The sequence below is a fragment of the Saccostrea echinata genome, unplaced genomic scaffold (assembly GCF_033153115.1).
Source record: "Saccostrea echinata isolate AGI-Se365-2 ecotype Australia unplaced genomic scaffold, CSIRO_AGI_Sech_v1 ptg000046l, whole genome shotgun sequence".
Taxonomy (NCBI): Eukaryota; Metazoa; Mollusca; class Bivalvia; order Ostreida; family Ostreidae; genus Saccostrea; species Saccostrea echinata.
Window position 1 is genome coordinate 10,740,001 of NW_026889795.1, and position 17,488 is coordinate 10,757,488.

At 34.8% G+C, this 17,488-nt stretch overlaps 1 protein-coding gene across 3 annotated transcripts in view; it reads left to right on the top strand.

The window, feature by feature from the left end:
• Positions 1-16,677, top strand: part of LOC133202061 (sentrin-specific protease 1-like) — a 22,810-nt gene extending 6,133 nt beyond the window's left edge. The window contains exons 3-18 of one of the 3 annotated variants that reach the window (XM_061337845.1): positions 1-268; positions 385-511; positions 1,858-1,961; positions 4,356-4,480; positions 4,983-5,293; positions 5,473-5,521; positions 6,488-6,509; positions 6,926-7,002; positions 7,284-7,368; positions 8,038-8,158; positions 8,502-8,644; positions 9,241-9,444; positions 11,011-11,090; positions 13,065-13,143; positions 14,064-14,159; positions 15,676-16,677. The exon at positions 1-268 is cut by the window's left edge and continues 49 nt beyond it. In XM_061337845.1, the coding sequence (XP_061193829.1) occupies positions 1-268; positions 385-511; positions 1,858-1,961; positions 4,356-4,480; positions 4,983-5,293; positions 5,473-5,521; positions 6,488-6,509; positions 6,926-7,002; positions 7,284-7,368; positions 8,038-8,158; positions 8,502-8,644; positions 9,241-9,444; positions 11,011-11,090; positions 13,065-13,143; positions 14,064-14,159; positions 15,676-15,741 (1,957 nt within the window). In that variant the 3' untranslated portion in view covers positions 15,742-16,677. Of the gene's footprint in view, positions 269-384; positions 512-1,857; positions 1,962-4,355; positions 4,481-4,982; positions 5,294-5,472; positions 5,522-6,487; positions 6,510-6,900; positions 7,003-7,283; positions 7,369-8,037; positions 8,159-8,501; positions 8,645-9,240; positions 9,445-11,010; positions 11,091-13,064; positions 13,144-14,063; positions 14,160-15,675 lie in introns of all 3 variants that reach the window. The other 2 variants (XM_061337844.1, XM_061337846.1) reach the window with 2 other exon arrangements.
• Positions 16,678-17,488: the final 811 nt, after the last annotated feature.

Below are 17,488 nucleotides of genomic sequence, written 5' to 3' on the forward strand. Positions count from 1 at the left end.
TTCAAGGAAGAAGGCCTGGTCGGAGCATTATTTCTTTAAGAAGGCCCCCAATGGGGAAAAGCCTAATGGGGAGTCAAGAACAGGGGCACCTGGTGATCAGCCAGGTCAGGGTCAACCAGTGACCTCCAGAGTTAGTGCAACAGTTGACAAGTTCAAGACACCAGGGGATGGAGTGAAAATGTCAGGTTTCCAGGCAACTAATGGGAATGATCAGCCAAATCGTAATAACCTTGTCAGGGCATCAGAAGGGGCGCAGATACAGGTCAAGGTCAAATTTAACTTATTACATATTTTTACAGTCATTTTAAAAGAATTATAATGGATAAAATTACATTGAATGACAAAAAAGTTATTCCTGTCAAAATTTTTGTCTCTCTTTTTCAGTCTGACATCAGATCTAGTAGAAAATCAACATTTCACCACACCTCTACCATTCAGTTGACTTCTGCCACAGCCCCCACATCATCTCATTCAACACAGACCACTACCTCAGTCCAGACAGATCACTCAGGTGAGTTATCCCACCCCTTGTAGATCCACCAAGTAGAACAGATCACTCAGGTGAGTTATCCCACCCCTTATAGATCCACCACATAGAACAGATCACTCAGATGAGTCAACCTACCCCTTATAGATCCACCACATAGTACAACCCACTCCCAAACCCCTTATATATCCATCACATAGTACAGCCCCCTCCCAGCACCTTATAGATTCACCACACAACACAGACCACTCAGGTGAGTCATCCCACCCCTTATAGATCCACCACATAGAACAGATCACTCAGGTGCATCAACCTACCCCTTATTGATCAACCACATAGTACAACCCCCTCCCAAACCCCTTATAGATCCATCACATAGTACAGCCCCCTCCCCAGCACCTTGTAGATTCACCAGACACCACAGACCACTCAGGTGAGTCATCCCACCCCTTATAGATCCACCATATAGAACTATAGAACAGATCACTCAGGTGAGTCAACCTACCCCTCATAGATCCACCACATAGTACAACCCCCTCCCAAACCCCTTATAGATCCATTACATAGTACAGCCCCCTCCCCAGCACCTTGTAGATTCACCAGACACCACAGACCACTCAGGTGAGTCATCCCACCCCTTATAGATCCACCACATAGTACAACCTCCCCCAACACCTCTAAAGATCCACCACATAGTACAACACCCCCCCCCCCCCCCCCAACTCTGTAGATCCACCACAACCTCTCCCCCCAACCTTATAGATTTATCATACTACAGATCACTCAGGTGAGTCAACCCACCCCTTATAGATCCACCACACAGTACAACATCCCCCCACCTCTATAGATCCACCACATAGAACAGATCACTCAGGTGAGTCATCCCACACCTTATAGATCCACCACATAGAACAGATCACTCAGGTCAGTCAACCCACCCCTTATAGATCCACCACATAGTACAACCCGCCCCTTATAGATCCACCACATAGTTCAACCCTCTCTCCAACACCTTATAGATCCATCACAATGATCAGATCATTCAAGTGAATCTTTAATCCACAATATGAGAACATCTTAGTTGACACAATCCTAGAAGGGGATTACACACTTGAATCATGTGATCAGACTTGAAACAAAGAAGAGGTTGTAACAAAGATAGTTTTAAATTAAATCCTCACAATTATGGAAAAATCAAAATTTGTACATAAAACAGATTTTTTTATTATTTTTCTATTATTGAAAATTCATTGAAAAAAAATGAATTTATAACATAATGCAAATTGTACTGATCAACTAAAGCAAAGAATTCCTTATTCAGTCAGGCTTATGGCTTTATTGTAAGTTTGAATTTTATGTTCTATATTTAGATATTTGGCAGAGGATAAGAGATTTTGACACTGTACAACCAAAACACCACAAAGACAGATCACTGTTCACCCGTCCACCCCGACAGAAATTTACAGCTTTAGAGGTATTAATTTACAGCTCTGCGTGCAATTACAGTTAAACAGGGTTATAAGTTTACAGCCCTTTAAGTAATTACAGCAAAACAGGATTATAGCTCTTGATGTAATGACAGTTAAACAGGGCTCTAATTATCCACAGGGTGAGGCTGTTTTAAAAAAAAATGAATTTTTGCCCTCTTCCGACTCAATATGAAATATGAAGATAACGAACAGTATTCAATCTCGGAAGTCCAATGAAACGATACAAATCTGAAGCAGAGCAAACACAGACCTCAAAATTTAGAGGTGGGATCAGGTGCCATGGAGGAGTGAGCATCCCCTACCGACATGTCACACCCACCGTGTGCTCCTTGTCATGATCGGGTAATAACAGGGAAATCCATAGACAGTTCAGTGTATAAATAATGGCCTAACAATTAATAAGAAAAACATATTAAAAACATTTGATAGGTAGACAGGCAGAGGAAATTTTCTTCCAGAATTTTAACACCAATGCTGAATTTTGTAAAGTTATTGAAATTGAAGGTTTAATAAAATTGAAATAGTTGTTGACTGCATAGAAAATTCCGGAATGAACTAAAAAAATTACAATTTCCCAGAGGTTTAAAAAAGTTAATCTGTCAAGCCAATTTTAATCGGTTGGGAGATGGCGAACAGACTATTTTTGAAAGATAGTCTGATCAAGTTTTAAATAGGAATGTATGGGAAAAAATCTTTAAAAATCTCCTTCTCAAGAGCAGCAAAGCCATGATTAGTCATATTGATATGAAAGCATCCACAGGTAGGTAGTGTATGGGTTTGTTCAAATCATGACCCTGGAAGTAGGGTGGGGCCACTTTTGGAGATCAAAGTTTTACATAGGAATATGTAGGGGGGAAGATCTACTGATGAAGAGCAGTAGAGCTATTGTGACACAGGTGAGCACTGTGGCCCATGGGCCTTTTGCTTACTTTACTGTCAGGTTTTAGGCACTGTGTGATATTTATATATCATAATACTTAATACAGCCTCCTCCGGATATATTGAAATTCAGGGGACCATGCAAATTATTTCATTCAATACAAGCGAAATTGACTGATGTGAAGCTGCCATTTTTAAAAGTTCAATCCCAATCTAAAATAAAGAACAAAGCCGAACAAATTAATTTGGTCATGGTTTATCTATTACAGTCTATTCAGATTTCTCAGCAAGAATTTTGTTGTAAATGGCTATGTTTGAGGATCTTGCATTTGTGAACCATTTGAAGACAATCTTCAACCTCATTATAATTCCCCAATAGTTGCATTCTTTTACGTTTTTGGTAAAAATCACCGAACTCAACCGCTTCAATTTCAGAACGCTGCTTGTATATCATCGTAAGTGTACTCGGGTTAATCCCAAAATCCTTAGCTATTTTGGATTTAGGCTTTGTCTTATCAATAGCCATAACTAGTTCATATTTATTGTCCAAAGTTAAGGTAATTCTTTTCTGTGGGTTTCCCATATTACTTATAGCCTCGATACGTCCGTATATGTGAAAACAAAGAATTCAACAGTGAATGCATTTAATTTTGTAAAAGCAGTATATAAACACATAAGGTGAGAAATTATCAATTCACACGTTTTTATATCAACCGGTCAGTCAGGCATAATTACTGTTACCAACCGTAATGACAGCCGCCAGGGATAACTTCAATATAACCGTTATGAAAACAACTCATTATCACCTCTAGAGACCGATCAGTGGCTTCAATATAAGTGATATTTTAAAATAGCCGATTTTATTATAACAGTTATTTTAATGCAAAGAAAATGAGAGGCTAAAACTGGGAATTTATTTTTATTTCAAAATAAGCTTAATTTCAAAATAAGTGATTTTAATATAAGTGGAGTAAGCTGTATTTACAGGTAGCATATTTATTTTATGCATGAACACTGATGAAAACCAAAATGTTAAGTAAACGAAGAAAAAAATAATCCAGAATTTTTTTTGATATTTATGCATACCTATCGATTTGTGTATCGTCCTCACACAAAATTGATATATATTGTCCCAAGCCTTAGTGTTGTCCCAAGCCTTAGTGTATGACTGCCTCAGTACTTTTAATCCTTTAATGTTTTTTTTTATTTTTTAGACTTTGTCAGTACTTTTAATCCTTTAATTTTTCTTCTCTGTGGTTTGAATGACTGTCTCAGTACTCTCAATCCTTTGATTTTTTTTCTGTAGTGTGTACCACTGTCTCAGTACTCTCAATCCTTTTATTTTTTCTGTAGTGTGTATGACTGTCTCAGTACTCTCAGTCCTTTGATTTTTTTTTTTTTGTAGTGTGTATGACTTTCTCAGTACTCTCAATCCTTTGATTTTTTCTGAAGTGTGAACAACTGTCTCAGTACTGTCAATCCTTTGATTTTTTCTGTAGTGTGTACGACTGGATGAGAAGAAGAAATACCAGCAGTTGTTACAGCAGTTTACCAAGCTCCCTCTAGAGAAAGCATCCCACTCCCCAGACGGGCTGAGTGCGGCATCGCAACTGATGCATTATGGGTATTTTTTTCTATTGTGTTCAATTAAGATAATAACCTTAAGGACTCTTGTCAACAAATATTTTCATGACCAGTGGAATTATGTGCCATGCTGCCCATAAAATTAATTATTAAAAATTAATAATGGAATCAAATTTGTTTTTAAACAGAATTTAATTTTAAAAATTATTTCTCAAGAATTGATTTGCTGAAAATCAAAGATTTGGTGAAGTGAGTCAATAGTGTTGATGTTATCATTAGCCAGAGTTTCATTTTCAATATCTTTACCACTCGGATATCAAGATGTTTTTTAACAGGCCTTCCATGCTCAAGTTATCCAAATTGGATGCTTACAATAAATTTTGAAGTTCTTCATTATGAGAGGTTTCTGTTGATAGGACATAAATCTTTTGTGGACTAAGAGTAAATGATCTGTTTAATTATGCATAATTTTGAAATTTTGAAGCCTTGTCATAGTGGTCAACTGTCTAAATGGTTTATTTTTATTGGCTGTCTATTTTTAGCTCCAGGACTGAAGGCAGTGTATCAGGCAGCAACTCCTCTATAGAACTATTCTCCATCCCTCGACAGCCAGATGTACACAGACAGAAAGTAGTTCCCACACAGAAAACACGTATTCCGACGCCGCCCCGAAGTATAGACTATGAACATCAGAGATCAGCCCGGCAGCCCGTATCCGTGTCACCGCGGTGTTCGCTGGCTCCGGAGCAGCGGGACTTGTCTCGGTCTGGTAGCGAGGATGTCATTTGTTTGGAAGATGAAGAGGATGTAATTTGTATTCCGGATGATGAACCCAGGGTCATCTCTCCTATTGGTATGGGGTTTTCTGAATGGATTTTTTTTGCAATATAATTAATTTTTTTTTAAATCTTAAAAAAATGATGCCCTGAAATGCACGTATTTTGTAAATTCTGTAAATTCTAATAATGTTTTCTTTTCTTGAAGAAAGATATATTATTTTGATGAATGAGCTTCTTTTGGTTTTGTTTTCAGTCAATGGCAGTGCTCCACAAAGTTCAAGGTCACATTTAGATCTCTCAAGGTAATGTAACCAATAACTAAATTCACTTAAAATGAGATCTTAACCAGTTCTCTTGTTAAACTTATATACTATTTAATCTGATATCATTTTGATCTTAACCATTTCTACACTTAAACTGATATCAGTGTGTTCCCTTTATTTCAAAGAAAAAGGGTTAGAGATCCATTGTAACAAGGTTTGGGTTACAATGACAAATCTCTGACCTTACATCAATTAAATTTCGATTTTTTTTTAAATTTCAAAGCCGCATTTTTATCAATTGAAGCAGCCACTTTGGCCAGTAGTTGGTTCTTAGGGAAAATACTGTGATATACTATATAATTTAATAATGATCTAAACAATTTCTCCACTTAAACTGTACATGTACTAGTTAATCTGAAAATGATCTTATCCATTTTCATTTCTTATCCATTTCAACTGAAATATGCTAGATAATATTATAATCTTATTATACAATTATATACAGCACCACAATTCTTACCACTTTATTTGGTGTTCCAGTTAAAAGTTCTAGATTTCAAGTTGGTTTAGTTCAGAATGTTCATACATCATAAGCAGCAAATAATGTGACGAGGTGAATTTCTGTGAAATTCTTCCATAACACTACATGTAATAAAAATGAAATATTTGTAATAAAATTTTATTATAATCTTATAATAAATTATAACCACTCAGTAATCATTGTGCTTCTTTAACAGAAGTCCAATTAGCAGACCATGGCATTGTAATAAAGTGCAGTGTAATAGAATATCATGAATGGGATCATTTTTAATGTAATCATTGTAATTAAAAGGAGTGCAGTAAACAAAGACATCGTAATAAAATGCAATATCTGTAATAGAATTGAATGTATTGATTGTTATAAAATTATCGCGAAATTATCACAAAAAAATGCAATATTTGTAATCGAATGTAATAATCATCATCTAATGGATAATTGTAACAGAGTAATTATTGTAATAACAGGAGTCCAATTAACAGAGACATTGTTATATTGATTGATTGATTGTATGTTGTTTAACGTCCCTTCTCGAGAATTTTTCACTCATATGGAGACGCCACCACTTGCTGGTGGAGAGCTGCAAATTTTGTCCTATGCTCGGCACTTACGGCCATTGAGCAGTGAGGGGTCTTTTTCGTGCCAGCACCTACTGCGACACAGGACCTCGGTTTATACGGTCTCATCCGAAGGACCAGTCTCCACGTCCCACAGTGGGATTCGAACCCGCGACGTAAGGATCAACTGCTTACTTCGCGACTCTAGAGCAGATGCTCTAACCACTGCGCCACGCGGGCGACGACATTGTTATATAATGTAAAGGTTACCATACTATATTTTATGATGTATTATTATAATAAAGGAATTATTGTAATAACAGGAGTCCAATTACAAGACAAAGGCAGCAGCAACAGTGGAGGCGGCCCAGCAGTCCAGATTTCCAGTCCAGTAAATACCTGTCAGAGGAGTGGATCGTAGATCTGTAAGTCTATGTAAATATTGATGTTATCTGACAGAGGAGTGGATCATAGATTTTGTAAGTTTGTGTTAACATTGGTGTTAATCTCCAATAAATACCTGTCAGAGGAGTGGATCTTAGATCTGTAAGTTTGTGGTTGCCTGGTAATATTAGATTGATAAAAGAGCTTTTAATTTCTCTTTGATTTCAATATAATACCTGTAAGAGGAAAGGATGTTTTATTTGTATGTTAACTTTTTGAACTTGTCTCTGTAGCCTATAGAGATCATTTTTTTTTTTTTCAGGGAGCGACAGTTTTCTCGGGCTAATAGGGAGGCTCATAGGAAGATCGAAGAGGCAGAAATCAAAAAGAAATTTTACGAAGAAAAGGTAAAACAAATCATAAATTAAAGACAAAAAATTTGAAACCTGTTGGAACAACAATTTCTAGCTTTTGCAGTGGGAAAACTCTTTGTATAAAAGAAGGAAAGACATTTACCTTTGAAGAAGAGAGGTTTTGACAGTTTCTTTATATTTTGGGTCCAGATTTTAAAGCAAAGTTCACTTGAGAAAAACTGGACAAGTCTCTTGCAGTTTAGTACTGTGAAATTTCTAATTTTCATGGGGGTTAAATTTTGTTGTTTTTTTTTGGTGCGATGGGACCCATGAGTTTATGTCCCAAATGAAATGCTAAAATTTTATATTAATAGTATGATGTTTTATTTCTTCAACCCCAAAATTAAATTCCCTCAAACTAATATTTTAATTCCCCTCAAATGAATATCTTTTACTCAATCCTTGAAAATTAGACTCCTAGAAAATCAGTGATTTTACAGACTATTTGATTCTCTGATTCTAGCATTAGTGATTTTACAGTGTATTTGATTCTCTGATTCTAGCATTAGTGATTTTACAGTGTATTTGATTCTCTGATTCTAGCATTAGTGATTTTACAGTGTATTTGATTCTCTGATTCTAGCATTAGTGATTTTACAGTGTATTTGATTCTCTGATTCTAGCATTAGTGATTTTACAGTGTATTTGATTCTCTGATTTTAGCATTTAAAGAAGGACCGTTTACTGGAGAGGGAGGTGAGACAGAGACTAAGATTGTATGTCGCGGAGCCCGCCGTAGTCGAAGATTTACCTGTCGAACCCGAGAAAGAAGAACAGTTCCCAGGTACACTGATACATTTCTAAAAGAAAAAAAGAATTATTTAATATTAGATCAGGAAAAATAAATGTTAAGATTCTCAGGTTAAAATTTTTAGAATTGAACAAGGAAGGCAGGCATTTTTTTTTGTCAATGCCAAACAGAGCTCTTGGGAATATTTTGCAAAGGGAGCCACAAGTTTACCTATATGGCTGTATACAAATATTTTTTAAATTTTTCAAGTTTCATGAAATTGAGTTTCAGAGTTTGTAGCTGAGAATAAGTCTTGCAGATATATCTTGAATATGAGAAATTCTGATTTTAGAGCATTGTTTTCACAGTATTCATGATTTTTTTTTTTATTTTTCAGAACTTACTGATGAGATGCTTCAGGTTGTTAACAACGCATTAAGATCTCAGCCAGCTGACGAGGTACTGGTGGAGGGATATAAATTACAGATACGTCGACGTGACATGGAGTCACTGGCAGGACTTAACTGGCTAAATGATGAGGTATCTATGAGTCCTGGTGGAAGGTTATAAACAAATAAGTCAACTTGACATGGAGTCACTGGCCTCACAACTGGCTAAATGATGACATTAAATTATGCGTTAACAGAGGAAAAACTAACGATCAGCATTTAAAGTTAGTTAATGATTGTGCTCAATTTAAAGAAGCCAAAGTCATGTCAAAGAGTAATCATCTCCATGAAGTGAGATTTGAATTTTTTCAAATTATGGCCTGACAGATCAATTCGGGCCACAACATGGAAGAAATGGTTTACAGAAAAATAAATCCACTTCTTTGAACACAAAGTATGACATGAAGCCACAGTATACTGCTGGTTAAAACTGTTTTAAGTCCTGGATTTGGTATTGAAAGCTACATCAAAGAGTTTGTTTGTCAGTAAGGGCAAGTTGACCCATGGGCCTATTGTTTTTGTCATTGTAATGACACTTTTAGCAGTGTTTTTAAATAAAACTTTCAACTTACAGTCTAGAATGAAACCTGTTTGTGTGCAACAAATCATAAATTTTTGAATTTCTACAATTCGTTATGTTTTATTTGAATTTCCACAGATCATACACTTTTATATGAATTTTTACAGATCATTAACTTCTATATGAATCAGCTGGTGGAGCGAGGGGAGGCGGACGGAAAACCCAAGGTGTACGCGTTCAACACCTTCTTCTATCCCAAGGTCATGAGTCAAGGTCACGACTCGGTGAGACGGTGGACAAGAAGAGTGGATATTTTCTCCAAGGATTACATCTTAATCCCCGTACATCTTGGCATGCATTGGTGTTTAGCAGTGAGTACAATTCATCTGGGTTATTTTACAGACTTGGCAAGCTGGTGTATATCATTCTCTCCTTGAATAGTGAATACATTTCAGTCGATGGAAATCGTAAAGCCAGAAATGTGGTGGTGGTGCCAGATCAGGTTTTTTCAGGAAATTAATAAATCAGTACAGCTAGTGTGAATTAGTGATTTATAATTTAATTCTGGATGTAACGCACCATTTGATTGGATAAAACTTTACATCATATAAACTGTGTTGCCTACGTCACAATGACTTGCGTCAAAAATGTATTGATCCGCCTGACATTACATTTAAATTTTGTACAATATGAAATCATTTTTAAGGGCAGTCACCTTATATACCTTATATACTTACACTAAATGAATGAAAATTAAATTATAAGGAATGAAATTAATAGCTACCCAATTTCTACGGTATAAACTGGGATGGAACAGTTTATGCTTTTTTATAAACCGCTTTGCAGGTAGCTATAAAATTCATTCCTTAAATAGAAACTGATTGTGTAGATGGCTTCTGTGAAAAATAAATTGATTTAAGTGATTACAGTGTTGTATAATGTTAAATCTGGTAAATTACATGTATACTGAAACTTTGAAATGAAACATTGTAAACTAATGAAATACATTTTGAGTCACAAAGATTTAATAAATCTTGTACCAGGAGGAGAATAAAAGGAAGATGTGTTAAGATTTAAAAATAAAAGTATTTGAAAGAAGTGGAAAAAAATTATGTATTTTTAGAAAAATCTGAATTAACAAAAATTATTATAGTTTGGAATTTGCTTATCAGCAGGTCTTGTTTCTTTGATTTTACAAACTTTTTTCTAGAGAAAAGACAAAACAGACAAAATTTGATCATTATGAGTTTAGAATTTACTGAGCACATGCTTGCTCCAGAATAATATTCACACTATTTCATTGATATTAAAGTTCTATATATTATATCAAAAGATCGAACTGGGACAGACCTGCGCTTGATGACTTTTATTAAAAATGTCAACATAAACTTTTTCTCTCATTTGACAAAATCATTGAAATTTCGAATTTATGTTATCTTGACATCTTATCTAACATGTGGCATCATGGCTGATGAAAAAAGTTAATGCTTCTGAATCTGCAAATATCCCCTGGTTCAGAACATAATTATAGATTTCTCCATCAAAGTTTAATTTTTTTTTGGGGGGGGGGGGGGCAGACTGGTCATTATAGAATATAGTCCTTTATGCTTCATGAAAACTTTCAGATACAGTAAAACACACCTATAGCGAAGTGCCAGGGATGGACAATTTTGCTTTGACGTTATAAGCGTAATTTGTTTTAGCTATTAAGTATTCAATATATTTTAACGTCAAGGGGAATGAAAATCCCTTCACTATAAGCATCAATTCATTATAAGGTTGTTCCCTGTAAGTGTGTTTTACTGTATGTTACATGATTTAGAAGCTTATTTATAAAAAAGTGTTTCTTTTTTTCTTTGAGTTTAAGTTTGAACCATACATATCCATTATTTCTGTGCACTGTTCATTTCTAAGTTTGATTTCGATTCATTTTGCAGGTAATTGACTTCAAAAAGAAGATGATCCGATACTTCGACTCAATGGGCGGCAATAACGTGGCCTGTTTAAATGCTCTCAAGTAAGTCTACAATAACACGGCCTGTTTAAATGCTCTCAAGTAAGTCTACAATAACATGGCCAGTTTAAATGTTCTCAAGTAAGTCAGCAGGGCCTGTTTAAATGTTCTCAAGTAAGTCTACAATAACAGGGCCTGTTTAAATGCTCTCAAGTTACAATAATATGGCCTGTTTAAATGCTCTCAAGTAAGTCTACAATAACCTGGCCTGTTTAAATGCTCTCAAGTAAGTTACAATAACCTGGCCTGTTTAAATGCTCTCAAGTAAATCTACAATAACCTGGCCTGTTTAAACGCTCTCAAGTAAGTCTACAATAACATGGCCTGTTTAAATGCTCTCAAGTGAGTCTACAATAACCTGGCCTGTATAAATGCTCTCAAGTAAGTCTACAATTATAACAGGGCCTGTTTAAATGCTGTCAAGTAAGTCTACATTAACCTGGCCTGTTTAAATGGTCTCAAGTAAGTCTACAATAACCTGGCCTGTTTAAATGCTCTCAAGTAAGTCTACAATAACATGGCCTGTTTAAATGCTCTCAAGTGAGTCTACAATAACCTGGCCTGTATAAATGCTCTCAAGTAAGTCTACAATTATAACAGGGCCTGTTTAAATGCTGTCAAGTAAGTCTACATTAACCTGGCCTGTTTAAATGGTCTCAAGTAAGTCTACAATAACCTGGCCTGTTTAAATGCTGTCAAGTAAGTCTACAATAACCTGGCCTGTTTAAATGCTCTAAAGTAAGTCTACAATAACATGGCCTGTTTAAATGCTCTCAAGTAAGTACAATAACATGGCCTGTTTAAATGCTGTCAAGTAAGTCTACATTAACCTGGCCTGTTTAAATGGTCTCAAGTAAGTCTACAATACCATGACCTGTTTAAATGCTGTCAAGTAAGTCTACAATAACCTGGCCTGTTTAAATGGTCTCAAGTAAGTCTACAATAACCTGGCTTGTTTAAATGCTCTCAATTAAGTACAATAACATGGCCTGTTTAAATGCTCTCAAGTAAGTCTACAATAACAGGGCCTGTTTAAATGCTCTCAAGTAAGTCTACAATAACACGACCTGTTTAAATGCTTTCAAGTAAGTCTACAATAATAACATGGCCTGTTTAAAGTCTACAATTGTGTTTTTAATCTTTTGTATAAATTTAAGTTGCATCTCAAGTTAAAATTTAAGTAACTCAAGTTTTTACTAACAACTCATTTAGATGTACATTAATCAACAGAAGTTGTTAGAAGAATATTAACAAATTATAAAATCATGGTCATTTCAAATTCAAAGGAAGCATGAATTGCTGAAGTGTATAATATATACAAATGGTTGTGTACACTTGATTATACTATTAATTATTTGTTTGAACTATTCTTCTACCGTTATATATATATTTTTTAATATCAGGCCTCAACATTAATTAAATATCCACTTGTTCATTGGGCAAGTTGCCAAGAAATGTTTCTTGTCCGAATTTGTTGTTTATGTGTCCCACTCTGAAGATATAAAGAAAAATTTATAGACCTTTATTTTCAAGAATGAAGTAGAAAAATTCAGTTTGACTTAAAAAGATTTGTTTTATCATGATGATATAAACATGACTAATCTAAAGTACAGCATTGCTGTTGATTGGGCTCGTCCATTAAGTATGATTCCAGGGCTCTCGATTGTCTATAATTAGGGCCATTCAAGGGCCCCATTCCCAATTCCAAAAGGGACCTTTTTTCCCAATTAAATATGTTAATTTTCTCAATAATCATTTCTCCCAAAAACTAAAGAAAATATCCTTGGATATATAAAAACTAAACTTGCTTTTTATATTTTATTCCTCTGTATTGCAAAACAAAAATGTAATTCTTGTAAGCTATTAAATATGGGTTTTCTGTCCTTAATTTTCTTCTGTAACTCATCCTTTTTAGTAAATTATTTTAGAATAAGTTGTTTCCATCATGACTGTACAGTTTGTATTTGTTTATGACAGAGAGTACCTGTGTGCTGAGAGTCTAGATAAAAAGAAACAGAAGTTTGATCTGAGTGAATGGAAGACAGAAATAACAAAGGTTTGTACTAATTCTGAATTATCAAAATAACAGACTGTCCATGTTTGTGTTAATTCTGAATTATCAAAATAACAGACTGACCATGTTTGTGTGTTAATTCTGAATTATCAAAATAACAGACTGACCATGTTTGTGTGTTAATTCTGAATTATCAAAATAACAGACTGTCCATGTTTGTGTTAATTCTGAATTATCAAAATAACAGACTGTCCATGTTTGTGTTAATTCTGAATTATCAAAATAACAGACTGTCCATGTTTGTGTTAATTCTGAATTATCAAAATAACAGACTGTATGTGTCTTAATTCTGAATTATCAAAATAACAGACTGTCCATGTTTGTGTTAATTCTGAATTATCAAATAACAGACTGTCCATGTTTGTGTTAATTCTGAATTATCAAAATAACAGACTGTCCATGTTTGTCTTAATTCTGAATTATCAAAATAACAGACTGTATGTGTCTTAATTCTGAATTATCAAAATAACAGACTGACCACATTCATGTTAAAAGGAATGATAAAAATAAATAGATGTCCACATAAGATTACAAATACAGTAAAACATGTTTAATCTTAATATTGTGTATTGGAAATTCTTGCCTATTACAATGTTAACTTGAAAGTCCCTATCAGTAAGATGAAGTCTAAATAACTTGTTAACTACTTCCTTATTAGTTAATTCAGAGTAAACTGAATAACCTCTGTACAGCATAGGTCCGATAATGTGATGTTTATGAACAAATGTTCTAAAGATTACAGGGTCTGGAGTGATATATCAAATGAGGTTGTATTTGTAAGGATGATATTATAATTATGATGTTCTAAGCAAAGTTATGATGTCAGGTGACATCCTAGTTGAACTGATGATTTCAAATTTTGTTTTTGAAGCTGATATCTTCAGATATATCTTCTATTTCAGGACATCCCCCAGCAAATGAATGGGAGTGATTGTGGAATGTTCACCTGTAAATTTGCCGAATACATCACACGAGAGGCAGACATTAACTTCACACAGGTCAATATCAGATAGATTGTACACTCAGGTTAAAAGTCAAAATCCTCATTTCATTTTCCTGAAAACTTGAAAGTGTTCTTTAAAGTCAATATGACTTATTTTCTTATTTTGACTTGTTTACCATGTTTACTGTAAACATAATAAATTTAGGGGGTAATCATAATTTAGCATCTTTTGGTCTGCTTATTGTCCACAAATTCAAGTACCAGTACATGCTAATATATGAGAAAAACAAATACACATGTATAGAAGCTTGCCTCCAAAAGAGCAAGTAATTGGAACAGTTGTATACTTCATACTGACTGGATAAATTGGTTAGTACATGTACTAAGGCATGCATGTTGGTGAAAAAAAAATAATAGCAGACTGAATACTGTAAACATACTGTTATACATGGCAACTATTATTTGGTATTGGTTTGCTGGGAATCCATCCTTAACTATAAATTTATCCTGAACTATAAATTTGATTAGGACCAAAGTTCCATTCTAAGTAGTAATAGTAATTAAATGTTAATAAGGACCCAGATTCCATTGTAAGTACAGTTGATCTTCGGTATCCAGAACACTGATATCTCGAATACTATGGATATGTGAATGTAATTTTGATGTTCCAAGCACTTATTTCCTAAGTATTTTACTCTGGATATCTCGAATCCTTGGATATCTCAAAGTATTTTCTACGTTCCATCAAGTTCGAGATCATGAGGTTTGACTGTAATTACACATCAAATAAGTACCAAGATTACATTCTTAGTAATTACATGTCAATAAGTACCAAGAATTACATTCTAAATAATTACTTGTCAATGGACTTTTGCGAGAAGCACTGACTTTTACGATTGACGGCTTACTTTGACATTTAAACCTGCGTTATGTATGGAGGTATGGAATTGCTAATAAATAAGAAAACCTAATAGTGGTTATATTAGAGGGGTACTTACATTATTTACCAACACAAGAAATAATTGGAGATAGAATAACATTACTTAAAGTACCTTATTCATGAGAGATAGTATCTCCTTTTATTCTCATTTGCCGAAAGAATCAAATAAAGAATAGAAAAAAATCTTTAAAGGAAAACTTGGCAGAAGTTGGTCAAGGGGGGAAGGGAGGGGGTTAACGGTAGGATTGTTGCCGTTCCTATCCTAGACACCGTAATATCGGTTTGAAATGGCTGATTATTATCGTTTTATTAACCATTAAGCTAAATATTTATACTGCGAAAGAGCTTCCATATATTTTCCTGGTGTAAAAGTAAGACATCGATTGTAATAGTCAGTGCTTTTCGTAAAAGTTCAATAAGAACCAAGTTTCCATTCTAAGTATAATTACACATCAATGAAATAGATAGAGTGAGCAATACTTTTGACCTGAGTGAAAGAAGGTTGAAAAACACAGGAATATTTCTTCCATGAGTAAAAAATTTGGTTTGCAGTATATTTTGGCAATTTTTTTAAAATATCTTCTAAGGGTGAAAATAGAAATCTGACTAACTTCAATTTCATGAATTTCAGGAACACATGCCATACTTCCGGAAAAGGATGGTGTATGAGATAGTAAAGAAGAAATTACTGCAGTGATGTTATCTTCCATGAAATGTTTAAAGAATTTCAATAAGAAATTGAGACAATTTCTGTCTATCACTTAATCACTTTGTCTTAAGGAACCCTCTTGAACTGAAATTGCAGTAAGAAATATAAAAAAATGTGGATTTTCTTAATACAAGCATCGAAGAAGGAAAAGAAAGTATTGTTGAAATTGATTCAGGTTTCCTGTTAAAGAATTTACAATTCTCACCAAATGTCTGGAGAATTTTTTTGGAAATATATTTGAAATTCAGTAAAGAGTTTAAGACTTTGTGTGCCAACTATAGAAGGGGCATGAAATCTCCTTAAAGTGACTTGAGAAATCATTGAAAAGGACTTAAGAGTTCCTTAAAAATGCCTTAAAAACTCTGAAAATGGATCATGTTGAGGAAAACGGTGCATTCTTGCTTCGATATATTTTCATACATGGCTAAATACCACCTCAACTGTGCGAGTGTCCATCATGTGAAGTCCAAAAGTTTAGGATGAGAACCAGCTCAGAATGAGTACCAGTTCATGATGAGAACCAATTCAGAATGAGAACTAGTTTAGGATGAGTACCAATTCTGAACAAGTTACAGTGTTTTATTGATTGTTGGAAATTTAGTCAGTTTGTGAGAAGTTAACTCCTTCGGCAAATACTGTAACATCAGAAACTGGAATTATGTGACCTAATTAGGGAGGACATTGATTTAAAGAGGACATATGAAGGGGAACGGGGAATGTGAACATAAAAATCAACAGCTGACAACAAAAGCAATTAATAATCTGGTTAAATTGGAAGTGATGGAAGAAGTTTGTTTCTGTCAGTCAAAGAGAGACCAGTGACTATGTACAATATAGTAATGTGAGGAGAGACAGGGATTCCCATGTTGTAATGTGAAGTCAAAATGTGAAGCATGTAAATATTCAAATAAATATTGTGAAACAAGGAAAGGTTTTATGGATCATTAAATTGGCCTTGTTTTTCAGAAGCTGGTTGGGTGGCACATGTTGACATACATTTCTGTTGATGATTTGAATAATTTCTAATTTTCTTTTCTGAAAGTGATTTAAATTTTTCTGAATTAGTCTATCAGATATGGGACTAAATATTGTAACATCAAAGGATAAAAATGGATAGACCAGCCCAGGATTTCTGCTTGATTTATTGTAAAAATATTGACTTTTGACCTTTGATCTTGACAGACCACACACAGAAGTTCCCTCTTGTCAACTATGAATTTTAAGTCGTTCCTCTCTCAGATTACATGTGGTCGCCCGCGTGGCACAGTGGTTAGAGCGTCTGCTCTAGAGTTGCGGCGTAAGGAGTTGATCCTTACCTCGCGGGTTTGAATCCCACTGTGGGACGTGGAGACCGGTCCTTCGGATGAGACCGTATAAACCGAGGTCCTTTGTCGGAGTAGGTGCTGGCATGAAAAACATCCCTCACTGCTCAAATCCAGAGGGGTCAGGAACTCTCCTCGTTTTAGCTCACCTGAGCCGAATCCTCAAGTGAGCTTTTCTGATCGAAATTTGTCCGTTTGTTGTTGTTCTTGTCATAAACTTTTCACAATTTCATCTTCTCCAAAACTACTGGGCCAATTTCAACCAAACTTGGCACAGAGTATCTTTGGGTAAAGGGGATTCAAGTTTGTTCAAATGAAGGGCCACACCCTCTGTCAAGGGGAGATAATTACAAATTAGTGAAAAAATTAATGGCATCTTTTAAAAATCATCTTCTCAAGAACTACTGGGCCAG